This window comes from Sciurus vulgaris (assembly GCF_902686455.1).
Source record: "Sciurus vulgaris genome assembly, chromosome: 14".
Taxonomy (NCBI): domain Eukaryota; kingdom Metazoa; phylum Chordata; class Mammalia; order Rodentia; family Sciuridae; genus Sciurus; species Sciurus vulgaris.
In genome coordinates, this window is record NC_136475.1 from 73,020,756 (window position 1) to 73,041,097 (window position 20,342).

At 36.4% G+C, this 20,342-nt stretch overlaps 1 protein-coding gene across 1 annotated transcript in view; it reads right to left on the reverse strand.

Moving 5' to 3' along the window:
- TTC27 (tetratricopeptide repeat domain 27) overlaps positions 1-20,342 on the reverse strand; it is a 233,296-nt gene that overhangs the window by 189,279 nt on the left and 23,675 nt on the right. Inside the window, exons 6-8 of the mRNA XM_079109989.1 lie at positions 12,145-12,309; positions 9,653-9,786; positions 3,066-3,178 (exon numbers count right to left, since the gene is read on the reverse strand). Coding sequence (XP_078966115.1) covers positions 3,066-3,178; positions 9,653-9,786; positions 12,145-12,309 — 412 coding nt within the window. The remainder of the gene's footprint in view (positions 1-3,065; positions 3,179-9,652; positions 9,787-12,144; positions 12,310-20,342) is intronic.

Consider the following 20,342-nt stretch of genomic DNA (forward strand, 5'->3'; position numbering starts at 1 on the left):
CCAACCCAGTCCACCACAATGTCCAAGTCACCTCTCCATAAAGGTTGGTAGCCACAGGAATCAGATCACTGCAACAAAAATCACTGTTTAAAATCCCCATGGTAGGGGCTGGGGATATAGCTCAATTGGTAGAGTGCTTACCTTGCAGGCACAAGGACCTGGGTTCAATCCCCAGCACCGTGAAAAAAATAAAAATAAAATCCCTGCGGCAACTCTATCCATGCAAATCATCAGTTCATTGATGTTCTAACCCAAAAGTTTATAAACTGCCTCAAATGCTTTAAGATTCAGAAAATAACCAAGTAGTTTCTATCAAACAATGAAAATTTAAACTGCCTATAAAATCCACTCAGCATTTTTATCTGTCTTATATATTGAGATTCCATCAATGTCTTATTTAGGAAGAAAAATAGTATTAGAGGAAAGCATTTTCCTGGTTTTTAGAACTCTTTCAACTCTTTCAATATAGCTCAAGTTCAACTAACAGAATGCTTGGGAGCAACTTTACTTGGTTTGATTTAATATACTAATGAGCTGACAGTTATAAATTTGCCAAAAAAAATTTTTTTTTTAAATAACATAAAAACAAACTCCAAATTTTGGGTCATTAAAACTTGAATTCAGTCAGAGCAGTGGTACACACCTGTAAACCCAGCTATCAGGAGGCTGAGGCAAAAAGATCCCAACTTCAAGACCGATTTTAGCAACTTAGCAAGACTATCTCAAAGTAAAAATTAAAAAGGGCTTGGGATGTAGATCAGTGAAAATAAAATTCCCCTGGGTTCAATCACCAATACCAAAGTGGTGGTAGGGGGTGACTTGGATTCAAATTCTAATTGTCACTTTGTAATTTTGAGCAAGTCACTTAGGCATGTACACCCTCTTTTCCCATCTGGAAAATGGAAAAAATAACAAGCTCTAGGGTTATTAGAATGTTTGTAAGAGACAATGTTATAAAGAGAAAGTACATGTTTATAATGCCGAGCACACAGTATTGTTCATCAGTCACTGCTACTCATGTTATATTAAGTATCATAATAAATTTAGTAACTTTTCTGTAGTAAACATATATTGTCACCAGAATCAAATAATGTAATTGGACTGTTGCCTCAGACTTAGAAACAACTCTCTATATATGTGGTCCCTTTTAATCAAGTAAAGGGGACAGCAGAAATGAATTTAACTTTTGCATAAATGCAGACCTACTGCTAGTATATAGGTAGAAAATGGCCAGGAGGTAAATGCTAAAGGATGAATCCAACTGAGTTAAAAGAACAAATTTTCTTCAAATGCTCCCTTTCCTGAATGTTCTATTACTAATTTAACTGGTCTCAGTATTATACTTTTGTGATATCTACTTTGAACATTACTAAATCTCTTAATGGCAAATGTGATATTTATACTGTGAAAAGGACCTTCTTACAAAATATTGATTACAAAGGAAAAATTAATAAGTTGGGCTCCCCAGCCCAACTAGTTGAATGGCAGAAGGCTTGCCCAGCATGCACGAAGCCCTGGGTTCAACCACCAGCACCTCCCCTTCAAAACAAGAGTAACTTCAGTTGGGCACAGTGGCACAAGCCTATACATAATCCCAGTGGCTTGGGAGGCTAAGGCAGAAAGATCGCTAGTTCAAAGCCAGCCTCAGCAACTAAGTAGGCCTTAAGATACTTAGGGAGACCCTATCCCAAAATAAATATAGAAAAATTTGGGGAGGTGGCTTGGTGGTTAAGCACCCCTGGGGTCAATTTCTGGTAGGAAAAAAAAGGAATAATTTCATGTAGAAGAAGCCTAGTAAGCACTTTATTTTTTTCTCTTATTTTCTTTTTTGGTACTGGGGGGAGTACTTAACCACTGAACCATCTCACAACCCTATTTATTAATCTCCAGTCCTTTTTATTTATTTAGAGACAAGGTTTTACTAAGTTGCTTACAGCCTCACTACATTGCTAAAACTGGCTTTGAGCCTGAAATCCTCCTGCCTCAGCCTCCAGAGGCACTGGGAGTAGAGGACTGTGCCTTGCTGCAAGCACCACTTTAATCATGTGATCAAAGTGAATATTACCAGCAGCGGGACAAATGGAAGTTGTATTCCAGTTCCTAGGATACAAGAAGAACCACAAAATTTCACAACTCTGATATCCCTGCTAATAATGTATAAGGTGTAATCATTTTTAAAAATCAGACAAACTCAAATTGAGGGAAACTCAAAATAACTGGCTTATAAATGTCAAGTGTCAAAATCATAAAAGTCAAGCAAATATGAGGAACTATTACAGACTGACAAAAACTAAAGGAACATGTATGTTCTAGACTACATCATCTGTTCTAAAGAAGATTATGAAGACAAAAGGCAAAAACAGAATGGGGTCTGAAAATTAAAAGACTGTAAAGTATAAATAGAAACTTTCAGTTGTTCTTGTTTTATTTTATTTTATTTTTTTTTGTTACCAGGGATTGAATCCAGGGTGCTTTACCACTGAGTTATATGGCCAGTTTTTTTTTAATTTTTTATTTTCAGTCAGGGTTTCACTAAGTTGCTAAGGCTGGGCTTGAACTTGTGATCCTCCTGCTTCATTTTCCCAAGTCACTAGGATCATAGGAGTGCACCACAGCACCTGGATTAACTTTTGAGATTCTGAAAGCAGTATTGTGGCTATGTACCAAAATATTAATATTTGTTGGAAAAATACTAAATTTTGTCAAGGATGACAGTATCATATTAGAAAGCTCTTTGCACTGCCCTTCCCTTGCAACATTTTTTTAAGTTAAAAATTATTTCAAAATACAAAAAAAGAAAAACTCTCTATTGCATACAAGGTTCTATAATATTAAAAAGTAATTCTATTAAAATTCTGTTCATAAAGGACAGAGCAGAATAAGGATACAACTCACAGGAGATTCCTAATCTCTAACTCTTTAATTGGCTGCCCAAGAATTCCCTATCTTCATGAGCACTTACCAGATTCCCTATTCATCCAAAACCTTGGGACCTTCTTGAATAAAAATTTCCCTAAACCCAAGAGAACAAACATGTGAGGTAGTCAAACCAGTCATCAACTTACCAGACTCCAAGGATAACAGCAAGCTCTTCGGCACATAAGTCAGGCATCTGAAACTGCTCACAGTCTGCTAACTTGATCTCATTCAGAACAGTGTCATCATTGAGCTCAAGATTCTGGTGAAATACAAAAGAAAATATTTAGACCAAGAAAGTAAAATTTGATTCAATCAATAGAATGGTATGTCACAGAAGGCTAGGAGGAATAAAGTTAACTTCCCTTTTTGTTTAAGACTACATAATGCCTACATACAGTCAACAGACTGTATGTATGTTTCTTATAAAATACATATTTGGGGACAACTTATCTTGTAGAATGGAAGATGCACCACCTACACCTCAAGAATGCACTGACACAGAGGGAAATGGGGTGGGGAAATGGAGTGGGCTGAGTCAGACATTATCACCCTATGTGCATGTACGATTACACAAATGGTGTGAATTTACACTGTGTACAACCATAGAAATGAAAAGTTGTACCCCATTGGTGTACAATGTATCAAAATGCAGTCTGTAAAAATAAAAATTTAAAAAAATTTTTATCTAGCTCGACTGATCAAAATAAATCAATAAATAAAGATTAAAGAAAAGAATGTACTGACAATACAATAGAGAATAGCAGGGTACAGGGGTACACACCTACACTGCCAGTTACTAGGGAGACTGAGGCAAAAGGATCACTTGAGTCCACATGCTGGAGACTGGACTGGGTGATGCAGTAAGTCCCCCATCTCAAAACAGAAAACAATAGGGAATAGCAGCTAGCCTTGACTAAGCCCACTATTCAAAAGTCTCTCTGCTGGTCATTTTACAAACATTTGATTATTCATCTTTACAAAAATAATAAGCAATATGTATTTCTATTCCCATATATAGATGAGAAACTTTAAGAAGCTGATCCAAGGTCACAAAGCATGTGGCAGCATCAGAATTCACAATCTGGTCTTTCTCTTTGCCTCTAATATCTAACCTAAAACGTCAACTCCCTAACTCCATTTCTCAACAGAATAGTAGGAGCAGCCATGACCCATGTTATAAATAATAGGGTTAATACAAAAATATTAAACTGACAAACTGACTCTAAAATCTAGAATAGCCAAAACAATTTGAAAAGGAAAAAAATCTGAAGACTTTAATAGAGTAGGCGAGGGCTGGATGTGGCTCAGTGGTAAAGCACTTGTCTAGCACCACCTACAAGAGTACTTTATTTCAAGAGTTACTGTAGAGCCAAGACACTGTGGTACTGACACAAAGCTAGACATATAAATGAATGGAAGAGAATGCAGTCTGAAATTCTAGACCCAGGTATATATAGTCAATTGATTTTCAATACAGATACCTAGGTAATTGATAGGTAAAATATTTTCAATAAATGATTTTGGAACAACTGGTTATCCATTTGGGAAAAAAAAATGACCCTCCATATCACACATAAAAACTAAGTCAAAGTTGATCACAGACCTTAATACAGAAGCTAAAACAAGGGGAAACAAAAACTTCTAGAAGAAATCACAACAGAAAAACGAAAGTCATGAAGTAGATAGTCCTTAATTAAGAAAAATATAAGCAATTATAGAAAAACTCTATAATAGACCATCAAATTAAAAACTTCTGATCTTTGAAAACAATATTAAGAAAATGAAAAGCCAAGTTACAGGCTAAAAGAATGTACTAATGAGACACATATCAGGATAGGGAGAACTCTTAGAACTCAATAAGAGAAAGAAAAATCACCCAGTTAAAAAAATGGGATAAAATTTATATAGACAGTTCATAAAAGATAATATATAAATGACCAATAAGCACACACACACACACACAAAATTCCTGACTGTAGTAGTCAACAGAGAAATACCAATTAAATCAGTATAAACTAGTAGTACATAAACATTAGAATGGCTAAAATTAAAAAGTTGACAATACTAAATGTAGACAAGGACCTGGAACAACTAGAACTTTCACACATTGCTGACAGAAATACAAAATGATAGAACAAAAGAAAAGACTCTGTCAGTTCATATACTTTTATCATTTGAGGTACCAATTTTACTAAGTAATTACTCAAGAGAAATGAAAACATATGTCTACACAAAGACCTACACATAAATGTTCAGAGCAGTTTTATTTGTAATAGTCCAAAATTGGAAACAACCCAAATGTCTGTCAACAGACAGATTTTTTAATTATGCAATATTCGACCAACAGAACTTTATTCAGCAATAGGAACTACTGACACATGCAATCATACAGATAAATCCCAAAAGCATAATGCTGAAAAAGAGGCCAGATACAAGAGTACGGACCGTCTGATTACATTCATATGAAATTCTAGAAAATGTAAACTACCTGTAGTCACAGAAAGCGAAACAATGGTTGCTCAGGGCCAGAGAAATGAGGGACTGACTGCAATGGTATACTGCAGAATGCTTAAAGGCAGTGGAATATATCTTGTCTGTAATGGAGGTATATACACTAATTTGCCAAATATTGAAGTGCATAATTAAAATGGGTCAACTTTTCTATAAGATATACCTTAATAAAAGTGATTCTTTAAAAAATTAATCACCAAAAAATAGTAAAACCACAATGAGATAACACTACAAACTAACTCACTAGAATGGCAAACGTTCTGACTCACCAACTCACCAACTATAGACTGACTCACCAACTATAAGCAAGCATAAAGAGCCACTGGTGCTCTCTAGCTTTGACGGGCAGAATGTAAAACTGCACAATTTCTTTCGAAAAAGAGTTTGGTGACTATTCACAAAGTTAAAAATACACTTAACACACAACCCAGCCCTTCTATACCTAAGTATTTACCCAAGAGAACGAAAAACTTGTTCGAAGACTACACACAAATGTTCCAAACAGCTTTATTCAGAAGAGCTACTAAAAACAATTCCAATGTTCACCAACAGCTGAAAAAATAAAGGCATTAAGCAATACAATGAAAATCACTCGGCAATAAGTGGAGCTAACCATTGTTATTAAACATGGATAAATCTCAAAAACAAGCTAAATGAAAAAAGGCAGATAGAGCCAAGCATAGTGGTTCACACCTGTAATCCCAGAACTCAGAGGCTGAGGCTGGAGGATCCAAGTGTGAGGCCAGCCTCAGCAATTTCGTGAGACCCTAGGCAAAATAAAAAGGGATGGGGATATAGCTCAGTGGGAAAATGCCCTTGGGTTTAATCCCCAGCACAAAAAAAAAAAAAAAAAAAAAGAATTAAAGAATTTTTAAAAAGGAAAGAAGCCACATACAAAAAAGTACATACTACATGATTATACTGACGTCAAAATTTAGAAGAAGCAAATCTGTGACAAAAACCAGATCAGTGGGAGAGAAAGTCAAAAAATGGTGCAAAACAGAGTGAGGGGAGTTTGGGGGGTAATGAAAATGGTTCTACATTTTCTTTATGGGGAGGATTACGTGGTTCTATGTATTCTTCAAAACTCAAACTGTATATTTAAAATAGGTGTATTTTATATTAAGTATTTCAATACGCTGATTTAATTTTTTTTCTATTTCAACATAAGTAAAGCTAAAACAAGGAAGATTTTAGAAGCCAAATGGAGGTAAGAAGAAACATCCAGTTTCAGAAGACTAGAAATTATCTATGACTAAGAAAACAAGCTTTGGAAGTGGGGAAAAGGTAAGTGTTTCATCTACCTGAATCACAGGCCAAACAAGCAATTTTCCTGTTGCCCTCAGACTCACCCTAACTGCAGGAGTCACTCTGATCTACCAGGCTTTAAGAGCACTGCAATCCCCAACAGCTGCTGGCCTGGAGGAACACAAAACTTGAGGCCACTCCTCAGTCCCCAATGCAAACAGACCTCCCTGAAGAGCAGCCTTAAAGGCAAGCTGGCAGGTACATAGCACACCCTGCTGGTGGCTGTTCATTTCACCTGAGGCCTTTCAGAATTTTTAAATGGAGTAGTAACATGTAATTTGAAATCTTCTGATCATAATAAAATGTTAAAAAAAAGATGACCTATTACATCAAAAATATTATATTGGTATATACCCAATATACCAATATAAAATTATTAGATACTATAGATTCTTTTTTCACACAGTCGCAATGATATGTACTTTACAGCACATCTCAGTTTGGACCAGCCAACCTCCCAAGTATTAAACTGTCACAGGTGGCCGATGGCTGCATACTGGACAGTGCAGTGCTAGAGTATCCCACAACTCTTACCTTTTCATATCCTTACAATGTTGGATCAACTCTTTTCTGTACCTAGTGCTTCAAAAACACATTCACAGAGTACCTTTAAACATCTAAACTAATCCTTTAAAAAGTGTAATATGGGAAAAACAAATGAAACAATATAGCAACCTTCCCAGGGGCTCACCAGGCCTTTCCTGTGAGGAACCCAGTCTCTTCCTCCCAAAGATTTCCTTGCCTCTATCACAGAAGACCTGAGCCATCTCAGTATTAGCAACAAGGATGATGTATTTGCCAGATACAAAGAAATGACCAAAATAGTTTCAATCTTCATTCAAGAGTCTCTATGTTCCTAATTAGCTCTTTCTGAAATTAAAATGAGTTTGCTGTAGTATCAACTTACCTGTTCTACAGGGCTCCGCATTTAACTATTGTTATGCTCTAGTCCCATTCAATCCTTGAAACATTCTATTGAGTCAGAAATCAGCACATAATCTACCACCAGTATGTGGACACACCATATTCAGCATTTAATGTGTATTTCTTGTCTGTGGCAGCTGAGCATATATGTATTTTTTGTGAATACACACTTTTACTTTATTCTCCCTTATTCTCCATCCCACAGGTGAACACTAAAAAACAGAGATTACATCTTTGATTGCATAGCAGGGTTGCTCACACTGTTTGCTTATTGAACCCTGATAACCACTAGTTTTAGTCTTTTGTTAATTCTTCATTAATGACAGACTACAAATCTAGGAAAACCCAGAGAGAAAATATTGGGTTCCTTCTGGTAATAAAATTACTTAATATTCCCAATTGTCAGATACATATTTTCACACTTTAAATTTCTAATTTTGTAATCACTATATTTGGTATAGTAGTGCTTCTTTTTGTTCCCTGTGAATAATAGTTATTAAATACACAGTTTTTGTAACTGAATAGTGTCATAAGGAAATGCATAACTAATTTAATGAACAATTCTATCTTCCATTCATGAGAATAAATGTTTCCATCTAATCCATCCCTACATCAGTCAACTTTCTACCTTTAACTTGTAATTAACAAGATAACAAGATTATCTGAATGTATTTTATTTCAAGTGTGAAAAGATCAAATAAATTCTGTATTAACTTACACACTGTAGTTTATACATTCCTTATTATAGTCATCACATCCTACTTATCAACACAGTAGACCATTTTCAATAGGAGAACACACTGAAAAAAGCAACAAACAATAAGGCATTACTGAATAAGATGCTTAGATTTAAGAATCAGATCTCCCTTCATAGATGCTTCTCTATGGCCTAAAAGTCAGGCTTACTACATCTAACCCAAGCTCTGGGGAGGGCTTGACAAGAATTCTATACATTTAAGGAAGAAATAAAGGGTGGAAGCCGGTATCAGTACCGTTCTCTGTACCAACATCAACAAACAGCAGTACACATACTTGCTCAGTCATGGCTCTACATCTTTCAGGTACAACACTATGACCTGTGTAATCTGATTCCCGAGTTCCCACGGTTCTCCCCTCCTTCACTCACTCTCTTCTTAGAATCAATAGCTATCCCTCACTGAAGTTAGCACAAAAGCAAGCATGAGCTCCTCAAAGGCCATCCCTGGGAATAACGACTGCTGCCACTTTTCTCACTCCTCCCTAGCCTCTCCTTTTGGCATTACTTTGAGCACAGAGTAGAATTTTAGCGTCCACTATACTCAAGGTAAATTTGCTTGCTGGCTCTGTAAGAAAGAGAAGCAAAATATGGGCTTCAAAGAGAGTAAAAATCAATTAAAGGGCAAAAAAAAATGTAGGTGCAGTATCTGTAGAATAAGAAAATATAAATACAAATGGCTTCCAGGGAACAGTTGAAGAGGTCTATAAGTAGGTCAACTGACCAAGAGTTGTAAATTCAAGCTACAAAGAAAGATTCACTATACATGTCAAAAAATATATACTATGGCAGCACCAACCCAATAATGACAGAGCAACAAGAGGTAGATCATAAAACTGGTGAAAAGGAATTCTAATAATCGGATTATATATGCAGAAGCAGCAAACGAAACTTCAAGTCTCTGAATGTTCAAAAAATACCCACAGAAGGCAAAAGTAAAGAGACAAATATGGTAACAGTTAGAAAATAAGTCTCTACTTAGTCTGCCTTTTGTACCTCTTCAAGGGAGTGACGCATAACTGACCGCATTATTAACTCGTGTTTATTGAATTCTAAAAGAAAAATATCATTTATCTCTACTTAAGGGCAAAATAAATAAATAAAAGTTCCAACATAGGGTCCTCCCAACTACCTTGAAAAGGCTCAAAAAAGGACAAAATGAAGTCTCTTCACACCCATTCAGGGTTTCCATGGTACTCACGTTAACTGAATTTAATGACTTATAATTCAGCTCACCTTGGTTAAATGTCCCTGAGGAGTAGGTGATGGACTGAACTCACAATCTGAAAGGGCATCCCCTTCCCTTCTTACATCTAGAATCAATTGTGCCACATAATTTTCCTGGAATCGTGTCCTTTTTCCCAAAGCACCTGAAAACACAAAATGAAATTATATCTATGGATTTGTAAATGAGATCTATAATACAATCATGAAGAATAATGTTTTCAGGGTGCTTCAGAGTTTATAAGGCGCTTTCTCCATATCACATAAGAGAAACCTGAGGCTCACTGATGTAAGATTAAACAGCAGGTCAGTTACAGTGCCAGGACTCAGACTCAGGATTTTTGCCACTAGATTCCTCACGCTCATTTCTACATCAAACTACTTCCCTCCTCAAAAAAAGGTAATTCATTAAGTATTGCAGGTAGATGAACTATTATTATCTCTAAGAACAGATGAAAAGAAGGAGATTTTGAGGTATATTCACTTGTTTAAGATCACAGGATCTCTCCATATCAGAACTAGAGCTTAAAGTTAGAATCTTTGACTTCTAAATCTCAGTCTAGTACTCTATCTGGCTTTGCATAAGACCAAAAGAAAATTTTTTAATGTCTCTGAAATGATGTAAGGCAGAGCTGTTTCAGACTACTTTAAGAGAAGCAAAAATTCCAAGATCCATTCTCTGGAAAATATCATATTACAAAGACCCTTGATTACAAAGACCAATCTAAGAAGTCTGGAATTTATCCTGAGAAGAGTCTGGCTCTAAGTTATATATCAACCTTTTAAACATATTATGCCAAAGATAGTCACCAAAATGCTTTAACACACTTTTCTGTTTTATAATAGGTTATAGCTAAGTGGGGGAAAAAAAAATAATAGACTGATTCTCATTTTGTATTTGTTAACATCACATTTGTATTTTAAAGTTCTGCATCCCAACCTGGAAAAGGAACATATGAAAAACTAGCTAGTAAATATTCCAATAGTTAACACTGAATATACAGAGTACAGTGTCATTAATCTCTTAATATAGTCCCCAAAAAGTCTCTTTAGGACCAAAATATTTTAAAACAATCTCTAAAAACTAGCCTCATAGCCTTTGTAACTAAATTTTCAAATATAGATGAGATTCCAACTTATACATGGCATTGTTCCAAAAGCTATAAGCTGGATATGAAATAACTTTTCCCACACAAATAATGTAATAAAAGGTGGCTAAGATCCCAGACCAGCCCACAAAGACATATTTAACTCATGTCTAAAGGATACACTAGCTCAATTAGAATCACCAAATTTGCTGGTTAAAACTGAGTCTTAGACTTTGTTCCTGGCCTCGGGAGGACAAATAGGTTCAATCATTTCAATAGTCATACACAGGCAATCACATCCTGGGACGCTCAACCAAGGTTCAACAAATAAAAAGGAAGTGACTGATTGATGGTGTCTGATTGATGGTGTCTGACTTTCATTAATTTATTCAACACTGAATGCCAATCATACTGTCATACATTAAGGATATAGCAATTAAAAAAGAAAGCTATTTCTTATTTGGCATTCAGAAGAAACCAGAGGTTTTAGGAGAAATTCTATAATTCATTTATTCAACACATACTTATTGAATGCCTAGTATATGCCATACAGTGTTCTAAGGCACTGAAAACACATCTGCTCATGAGGAATACAAGATCAAATTACATGCCAGTAATCCCAGTGACTGGGAAGCATGAGGCAAGAGGAGCACAATTTCAAGGCCAACCTCAGTTACTTAGCAAAGTCCTAAGCAAGCAGCAAGACCCCAACTCAAAATAAAAAATAAAAAGGATTGGGGATAGAACTCAGTGGTAAGGTACCTCTGAGTTTTTTTAAAAAAAAAAAAAGGTGGGGATGTAGTTCAGTGGTAGAATGCCCAGGAGTGGTTCAATCCCCAGTACAATCCACACCACACACACACACACACACACACACACACAGAGTAATACAAAATGGAGTGAAAAAACAAGCAGAATGGACGGCATTTATAAGAAAGCAATGCAGACAGGCCAAACTGAACTTGGGAGTCAGGAGAGGCCTTTGGAGGCCCATGCGCAGAACCAAGTGGTTGAAGTTCATTTGTGAGTTGCCTGGCTGCTATCTATTACTAAAGGTTCTAACTAGATTAGAACAATAAATGGGAACCTCTGGGGATAAAGAAAATAAATTTGGGACTGGAGTTGTGGCTCAGTGGTAGAGTGATCACCTAGCATGTGTGAGGCCCAGGGTTCAATCCTCAGCACCACATATAAATAAATAAATAAAATAAAAGATCCATAGACAACTAATAAATTTAAAAAAAAAGAAATTTGTCCTAAAAATATGAATTTTTAAATAAAATCCTTAAAATCTATTTTTGTAAGGCAAAGAATAAGCTATAGAAAATCAAATATGGCATACAATAAAACTGACAATGTATACATTGGTTTTTTTATAAAAACAAAATCAATTATTCACAAAAGGTAAAGTCTTACCTGTCAAATCAATATGCAATTTGCCAATATCTTTAGCAATATCGAATTGATCTTTTGCTTTTTTATACTCATAATAATATAAAAATATATATGCACATTCCAGATGGAATTGAATAGCCAAATATCGACCCGAATCACCTACAAATAGATTGTCTAGTTTCATCACTGCAAGACAAAAGATGAAATATTAAAAAGCATAATGAGTAAAATGTTGAGTCTATAATATTAAAAAGAATATACTACATAGTTTCTGCTCTTAAAGAATTTTATATGTACAAAGTAAGCAACACAAATACAGTAATAGCTGGCATTCTCTGAGCAACTTACATGCTCCAAACATGAAGCTAAGGACATTATACACACTGCTTCCTTTATTCCTTTATTCCACACAGTCCTAGGAGATCATAACCTTGCTCTTCAGCTAAGAGTGCTTGTCCTAAGCATACTACAAAAAATATGGCAACAGAAAGTGGTAATACAAAGTACCAAATAAATCTATAAGGAACACAAAAATCTCACAAAGGGGAGATCAGCTTAGTATCTTAGAGAATATACTATATCTCCCTTAAAAGAAAAGAGGAATCATATATACATCCACATATATCTAAGATAATTATGAGCATCGAATAGAGAATTCTAATCTATTTCTCTAAATACCTGCGATGAAAAAATGGGAGATAATAATAACATAGGTATCTGAAGTAAAAGGACTATCAAAATTAATTATATATAATAATAAAGATAGCACAATCTCAGGTCCTGCATGGGAGAGGGAAAGGGTTCCTGTTGGAGGGATGGGCTGGCTGTAAAATAAAAGCTATGAAACTTATATATTAGAAAAAGAAGACAAAAGGCAATATTTTTAAAGCAGGGGTGTGACCAGTTGAGCTGTCCAGAGGTCTGGCTCTAACAAAGGAGGGAGCCTGCACTTGCTTTATTTATAATGGTACAGATCAAAAGGGATCAGTAGAAGCTTCTTCAAGAAAAACAGGACAGCAGTGGGGATAAAGCAGGCCCTTTGGCTCTAGGGGATCACTCCCATTTTCGGTGCTTATGCTTGAACCTTGAGCAGTGAGCTAGAACAGTGTACCACTTGAATCAGGCATTCTCAAACAGTGGATATCCAACCGTGAGTTCCTAAGACCAGGTTTCCCTGTCTAATACCTCAAACTTCTGCTGGGTTCTCACACCATTCATGGATGGCTTCCTGTAGTACAACACCACACACCATGGTTACAAAGAAGTCTAACAGAACAACTCATTCAACTGATCCCCAAACCAGAATTCCCTACCACAATATCCCTGAGAAGCTATCCTTCACAGTGTTTTTAGTACTGAAATAGTCGACATTTCACCAAGCAGTCTACAAGAGTGAATGCGCGTTGAAAGAATAGAAAATGCACTTCAGGGAGTTGGAAGGAGGATAAAGTGAAGAGGTGATGCTACAAAAGCTTAGTCTACTTCATCAACTAGCAATCTGGCTATAGCAAAACACTTTTAGCAAAGAATGAGATACCCCTTTGTCCTGCATGAACTGAAATTAAAATGGGCCTGAAAAACAAAAACAGTGTTTTCCTATTTCCTCCTGGTCCCTTAAAGAGAATCTCAGGACTCAAAAAATAAGTTGAGATCTACTTGTCTCACCTGGAAAGGCACATAACCATTCAAACTTGAACTTCTCACTGTGAAAACCCTTCTGTAGATTTCATCCATGCAAGTCAAACTCAGAAAAAGCTGAACCTAATAATACTCAATGCTCCTTATAAGAGCTGCTTTTTCTTTTAATTTTCATGACTCGTTCTGCTCATTATTTCTGAGTATCTAGACATTACTGTCATAAATAAAATAATGTTATAGGACCTTAGCACAACTAGAAAGTGACACAATTTTGTTACATTGTCAATAACAGTAAAGTAATCTCCCACAACAGGTTCTGTATACAAACTCAAGGGATGTGAAGGTTGGACAAGGTTTTTAAAAATTCTCTTCCAAATATCATAGAAAGGCCATTTCTGCATTTATCTCACACAGGTCTAGGAAAGACTATCAAATTCAAACTGTCCTAATAACACATAAAATAAGTTACATAAATGCATAAACTTGACCTTATGTATCCACCTTCCCTCCTACCTACCCAACTAAATTCCTACCAACTCAGCCATATACATATGTATCAGTGTAACTGGCTGGGACCTGTACTCCTGTGCTTCCTCTGCATAGGTGCTCAGGAGGCATACAGGTTCAGGCAACCAAGAGAAAACAAATGATATGTTTAAGGCGCTGCCTAGAACTTTCAGTCAATGATTCCAGAGGCAGGGTGAAATAATAGCAAGCAAACAAAACAACGCAGTTTATCACCAAGATGCACTTGTTCAATTGGAGTAACTGCTATATCGCTTTACGTGACTTTTAGTACACAAAAACATAACTTTTGAGTTTTGCCTCCCCCTAAGTGGAAAGAATAGCAATGCCCACAGGCAGATGGAAAAAGAGCCAAAGATAGCAACTTAACATTGCAGTTTCAAACTTCAAAAAACCGTCCATCTTTCAAGTTTATAAAGTAAGAAAGCTGAGTCACTGTACAAACAAGTTTTAAGGAAGTGTTGAAGCATTTATCTATTTTTGAAGCTTCTGATTAGAATAGAAGTTGAAGCCTGGTATGCTGTTGCAACACCTGTAATCCCAGCCTCTCAGGAAGCTGAGGCAGGAAGATTGCAAGTTCAAGGAAAGCCTCAACAACTTAGCAAGGTCCTAAGCAACTTAGAAAGAGCCTGTTTCAAAGTAAAAAATTAAAAAGGGATGGAAACATGACTCAGTAGTAAACCACTCCTGGGTTCAACCCTTAGTAACCCCCAAGTAGTCTGAAGAAAGATTTTCCAGTGTTAATTAAGCTACTGATGAAGATATGCAAAAATCTGGAGAGTAAAGAGCAATGAAAAGATAGAAAATCATTATTTCTCCAAAAGCAATATAGTCATACAACTGACATTCCCATAAGAAGCTGACCTCATGGATATTAACTAGACCTGCATAAACAAAAGCGAAGAAATGTTTTCAGATATGTTCTCCTCTCCATAAAGACAGAGTCAGGGCTGGGGAGATAGCTCAGTTGGTAGAGTGCCTGCCTCGCAAGCACAAGGCCCTGGGTTCAATCCCCAGCACCCCAAAAAAAAAAAAAAAAAAAAAGAGTCAGAAAAAACAGTAGGTATGAAAAAGAGTCTAAAATTTATCCGAACTCACAAAGTGAGGGGGCATGATAGCTGATAACTTGATCAGACTACAACTAGAGTCACAGAGACACCTCACTTTAAGATCCAGTACAAATAAACTAACAAAAGTGTGATCTTAAGTAAAGAATTACATGATTTCTGTAATCAATACATGGTTATTGAGCAACTACTATAAAAACAGAAACAACCAAAGTTTGTGGCATAATCATCAATAAAACTGATCAAGTCCATCTTAGCAAAAACCATTAAATTCTCACTGCTATTAAGATAAAAGACAAAATCCCCAAGCATGCCCCATCCTGTCCTACGGTCCTGGACTTCCATCTCCCACAGTTCTCTCTCTGCTCCAGCTACAATGACCTTCCCTTAGGCCTTCAGACAAATGACACCCTCAGGTCACAGAGCCTTCATGGTTCACACAGGCACTTCTTTTTAGAATCAAAAGTACAAAGTGAGCTCACTATCAAAACTATCCTGTCATCCATATACAAGATGATGCTTATCTGATTCTCCTACAGGTCCAAAACCCCTATCAACAATAATGCAATACAAAAAGTTCTGAAAACTGAAAGTTCTTTAAATCTCACCTGACTTCATTTAGCCACGAAAACTTTTTATTTTATTTTTTATTTTTTCGGTACTGAGGATTAACCCCAGGGGTGCTCTTCCATTCAGCTACATCCCCAGAACTTTTTATTTTTTAATCTGAGAGAGGATCTTGCTAAGTTGGCTTCAAACTTTCTATCCTTCTGCCTTAGCTTCCCAAGTCACTAGGATCTACCGTACTCAAGTAGCAGGAAAACTAGATGTGAATGTTGGGGTGGAATTAGCCCTACAGATGAAGCTTTGTAGGGAAAGGAAAGGGTATAAATCAGATGAGGAATAAAAGCTTTTGCCACTTAAGGGAACCAGACCCTGTTTGCCTCACTAAACATGGCAGGAAAAGATTATAAGCAGTCCAAAGCTCTCATGTCGGTCCATGGAGGACTGGGTGAATAAATTATAAAACATTCACACACTGGAATGTTGTACAGCCATTAAAAGTAAAGAACTGTATAAGCCACATGCAGCAATTCATTCCAGTAGTCCCAGCTGCTCAGGAGACTGAAGCAACAGGATCACTTGATCCCAGGAGTTTAAGGACAGCCTGGGCAACATAGCAAGACTCCATTTCAGAATTTTTTTAAAAAGCTTGAATAAACCAGAAACTAATAAGACTGGTAACTAAGGAGAGAAAGAACAGGTTAGAAGGGAAACAGAAATAGAAGGGAGACTTCTCTAAATACACCTTATTATGTACTTTTGACTCTAAATACACCTTATTATGTAGTTTTGACTCTAGAATCGTGTGATTGTTTTACATATCCAAAAATTAAAGGAAATAAAAACAAAAAAAGTATTCCCTAAAAATCAAAAATAAATGGAAATAACCCTTATTTCAAATAAGCATTACCCAACTCTACTTTATATCCCCTAAAATAATCCTCTTCCTGGGCTGGGATTGTGGTTCAGTGGTAGAGCGCTTGCCTAGCATGTGTGAGGTACTGGGTTTGATCCTCAGCACCACATAAAAGTAAATAAATAAAATAAAGGTATTGTGTCCATCTACAACTAAAAAATATTTTTTAAAATTCTTTTCCTTTTGACCTCTATCCATCTCCAGCTTCATTATCTACTGCTGATTCCTTTAATTTTTCTATACCTTTCCTGTCTCTCCCTCTCTTTCTCTATAACCTTTAATTACATCTATTAAATTATTAAATGTTTTTAGAATTGTGCTAGATCATGTGGCAAGGTTCAGTCCTCTGGGCCCTTAAAAACAGGGTAAAGAAAGAACAAGGAAGCTAAGAAGAGAAAATATATCATCATTCTTCAGTACGCAATCAAATTGTGTGCTACACGGGAAATCCATGGGGCTAGGATAGTTGACAAACTTTGTCAGAAGGGTAGTGCCTTGAAAGATGTACAGAATTTGGCAAAACCTTACCCCAACACTGTAAGTTACCAAAGAGGGGTCCGTGTGTCTCATTCATTGCTGTACATCCAGCACCTATCATACAAGTGTTGTTAGTGTTCAAAAAGCATCCTTGGAGTGAACAAATATTTTTAAACCCCTTGACAGCTATCATCAACAGGATGGAAATCCAACGTCCTAGAAATCCAGCTCCTGCCTACATGTTCAACCTCATCACCGGAAATACATCCTCATGTTCTTCTCCAGTTATTCCAAAACTACTGAAATTCCTAAACACATAAAGAAGTTCCAAGTCTCTGTGCCCTTTGCTGTTCATAACACATGCCCCTTCCAACTTCCCTACCTAATAAATTCCTCCTCATCAAGATTCAGTTCAAACATCAGCCACTTTGAGAAGCCTTCTCTGGTCTAATCACATTTCCTACTCTTTACTCCCTTGTTTTCCTACCTATAATTTAGCCCTTATCTCACTGAGTTCACTGACATCCACAGCACCCAGCACAGAGTTTGACACACCAAAAGCATTCAAAAAGATGCCTTTTTAATTAAATATCAAATCGGGCTGGAGATAGAAGGTTAAAGATAAAACTGAGAACAATTAAAGATTTTCTTTATCTTTGCCTACATGCTTGAGATCCTGGGTTCAAACCCCAGTACCAGGTGGGTGGGGAATATCATAACATTGGTATTCAGTAAAACCAACCCAGAACAGACTTATGCATAGAAGGAACAAAAGCCAAGAAAGAGACTACATGTCAGGTGCAACCCTTCAGACACAAAGTGATGATGACAATGACCTTAAGTAACTGAAGGGCTGGCCATGCCAAGGAAAGAGACACCCATCCTATTGTCATTTTCTACTGTTCAAGAGCAGTGCTGTCCAAAACAACTTTCCCTGATGATACTGAATATACTTTAGCTGTACTGTCTAAATGGTAGCCATTGGCCATATGGCTTTGTGAGTATTTGAACGATGAAGAGTAAAACTGAAGAATTGAAAAAAAATTGTGGGGGAGAGAGTGGTCACCAGGGATTGAACTCAGGGGCACTTGACCACTGAACCACATCCCCAACCCTTTTTTGTATTTTATTTAGAGACAGGATCTCAGTAAGTTGCTTAGTGCCTCACTTTTGCTGAGGGTGGCTTTGAACTCACAATCCTCCTCCTTCAGCCTCCTGAGTGGCTAGGATTACAGGGAGGAGCTGAATTTTTAATATCATTTCATTTACTTCATTTAAATTTAAATAGCTGTACCTGGCTAGTGGCTACTATACTGGACAGTACAGCTTTAATAAGCAGAAACAGAATAAAAGAATTTTTTAATTAATAAAAGAAACTTTGCAGCAATTATGAATCCTAACAATAATGAGTTCCTACTCAAAATAATCTCTGAAAGTATCCTTGAAAAGAGGAGATAACTTTTTAAAACGCAAACTTTCAATAGATTCCAGCATTAAGATGGATGAGAAGTTGGACTACAAAAATAATAACATTATTTTACACCTGGAAAGAACTCAAAGATCATTTTAAGGAAGAAAACCTTGGCTTGGAAATCCAAAGAGTTGCTTGAGGTCACACAGAGAATAGTAACAGTATAGAACTAAAAATCATACTTTAAAACTTGATGCCCTGTTAATTATCTTGATTGTGATGATTTCTCTCACACACACACATATGTAAAATGTCATCAACTGTACACTTGAAATATGAGTCTTACTGCAAGTTAATTAGATTTCAAAAATGCTGTTTTAAAAAGGCACCCTAAAGGGTTGAGGTTGGGGCTCAGTGACAGAGCACTTGCCTGGCACCTGTGAGGTGCTGGGTTCAATCCTCAGCACCACATAAAAATAAATAAATAAAATAAAGGCACTGTGTCCATCTACAACTAAGTATATGTATACAGCATACTAAGCTGGGCCAGGTGGGGCACACCTGAAATCTCAGCTCCCTGGAAGGCTGAGGCAGGAAGATCTTGAATTCCAAGCCAGTATGGGCAAAATAGTGAGATCCCATCTCAAAAAAAATAAAATAAAATAAAATGCACATACTATACCATCTTCAGTTCTACCTCACAGAGTTGTTGTGAGGAATAAACTAGTTAAAGATTTAGAACAGTTGTACACGCCCTAAAAATGTTAGCTGCATTATCATTACTGGTTACTACACTGCTGATCAGCTTAGAAATGTAATGGAAAGAGTGATCAGGACTTGGAGTCAGAAACTCTAGGACATAATTCGGGCACTTGGGCAACTTCTCTTAGTCTTGATTCTTTGTCAGATGAGTTAGCTAGACAAGATGATCTCTAAAGGGCCTTTCCAAAGCAAAGATTTCAGACCAGGATAAGAGTTTAGGAATGAAAAAGAAGGATAGATACGGAACCCTTAGGGAAGAACTAATAAGATTTAAGAACTGGCTAGATATGCAGAAATGATGGAAAACAATGAGTCAACTATGAACACAAAGTTTTAAGTTTTGGATGACTCAAGGTTTCAATAAAAAGAGGAGCATGTTGACCCAATAGACATATATTTATTATTGTAATAAATCTGTAGATTCTCCATGGAAACTAATATTTGTGACCTTCTGAATTAAAGTCTCTTCTCATGAGATTATTTAATGCTATGTTAAAATGAAATCCCTATGAATGATTATAATTACAGATAATCATATGTAGCACATTTAATAACATTCATTTCTAAGTATCAAATTTATGAAAAAAGCTGATGTATCCATCAGTCACCAAGAGACTAAGTTCTTGAACAACTCTGAATGTGGAAACAATCTAACCCCAGAGTCACACAGCTGCCTAGAGATGTCAAAGCAGAATGCAATGACAAAACATTTTAACCTGTTTTCTCTTAGTGACTTCATGACTTCATTTCCAAATAGCTAAGTTGCAATATTTCCCTTCATGTACTATATGGAACACGTTTTCAATATCAGATCCCACAATAAATTGTGATGGGTCCTTAAGTAGTCTATAGAGAATTG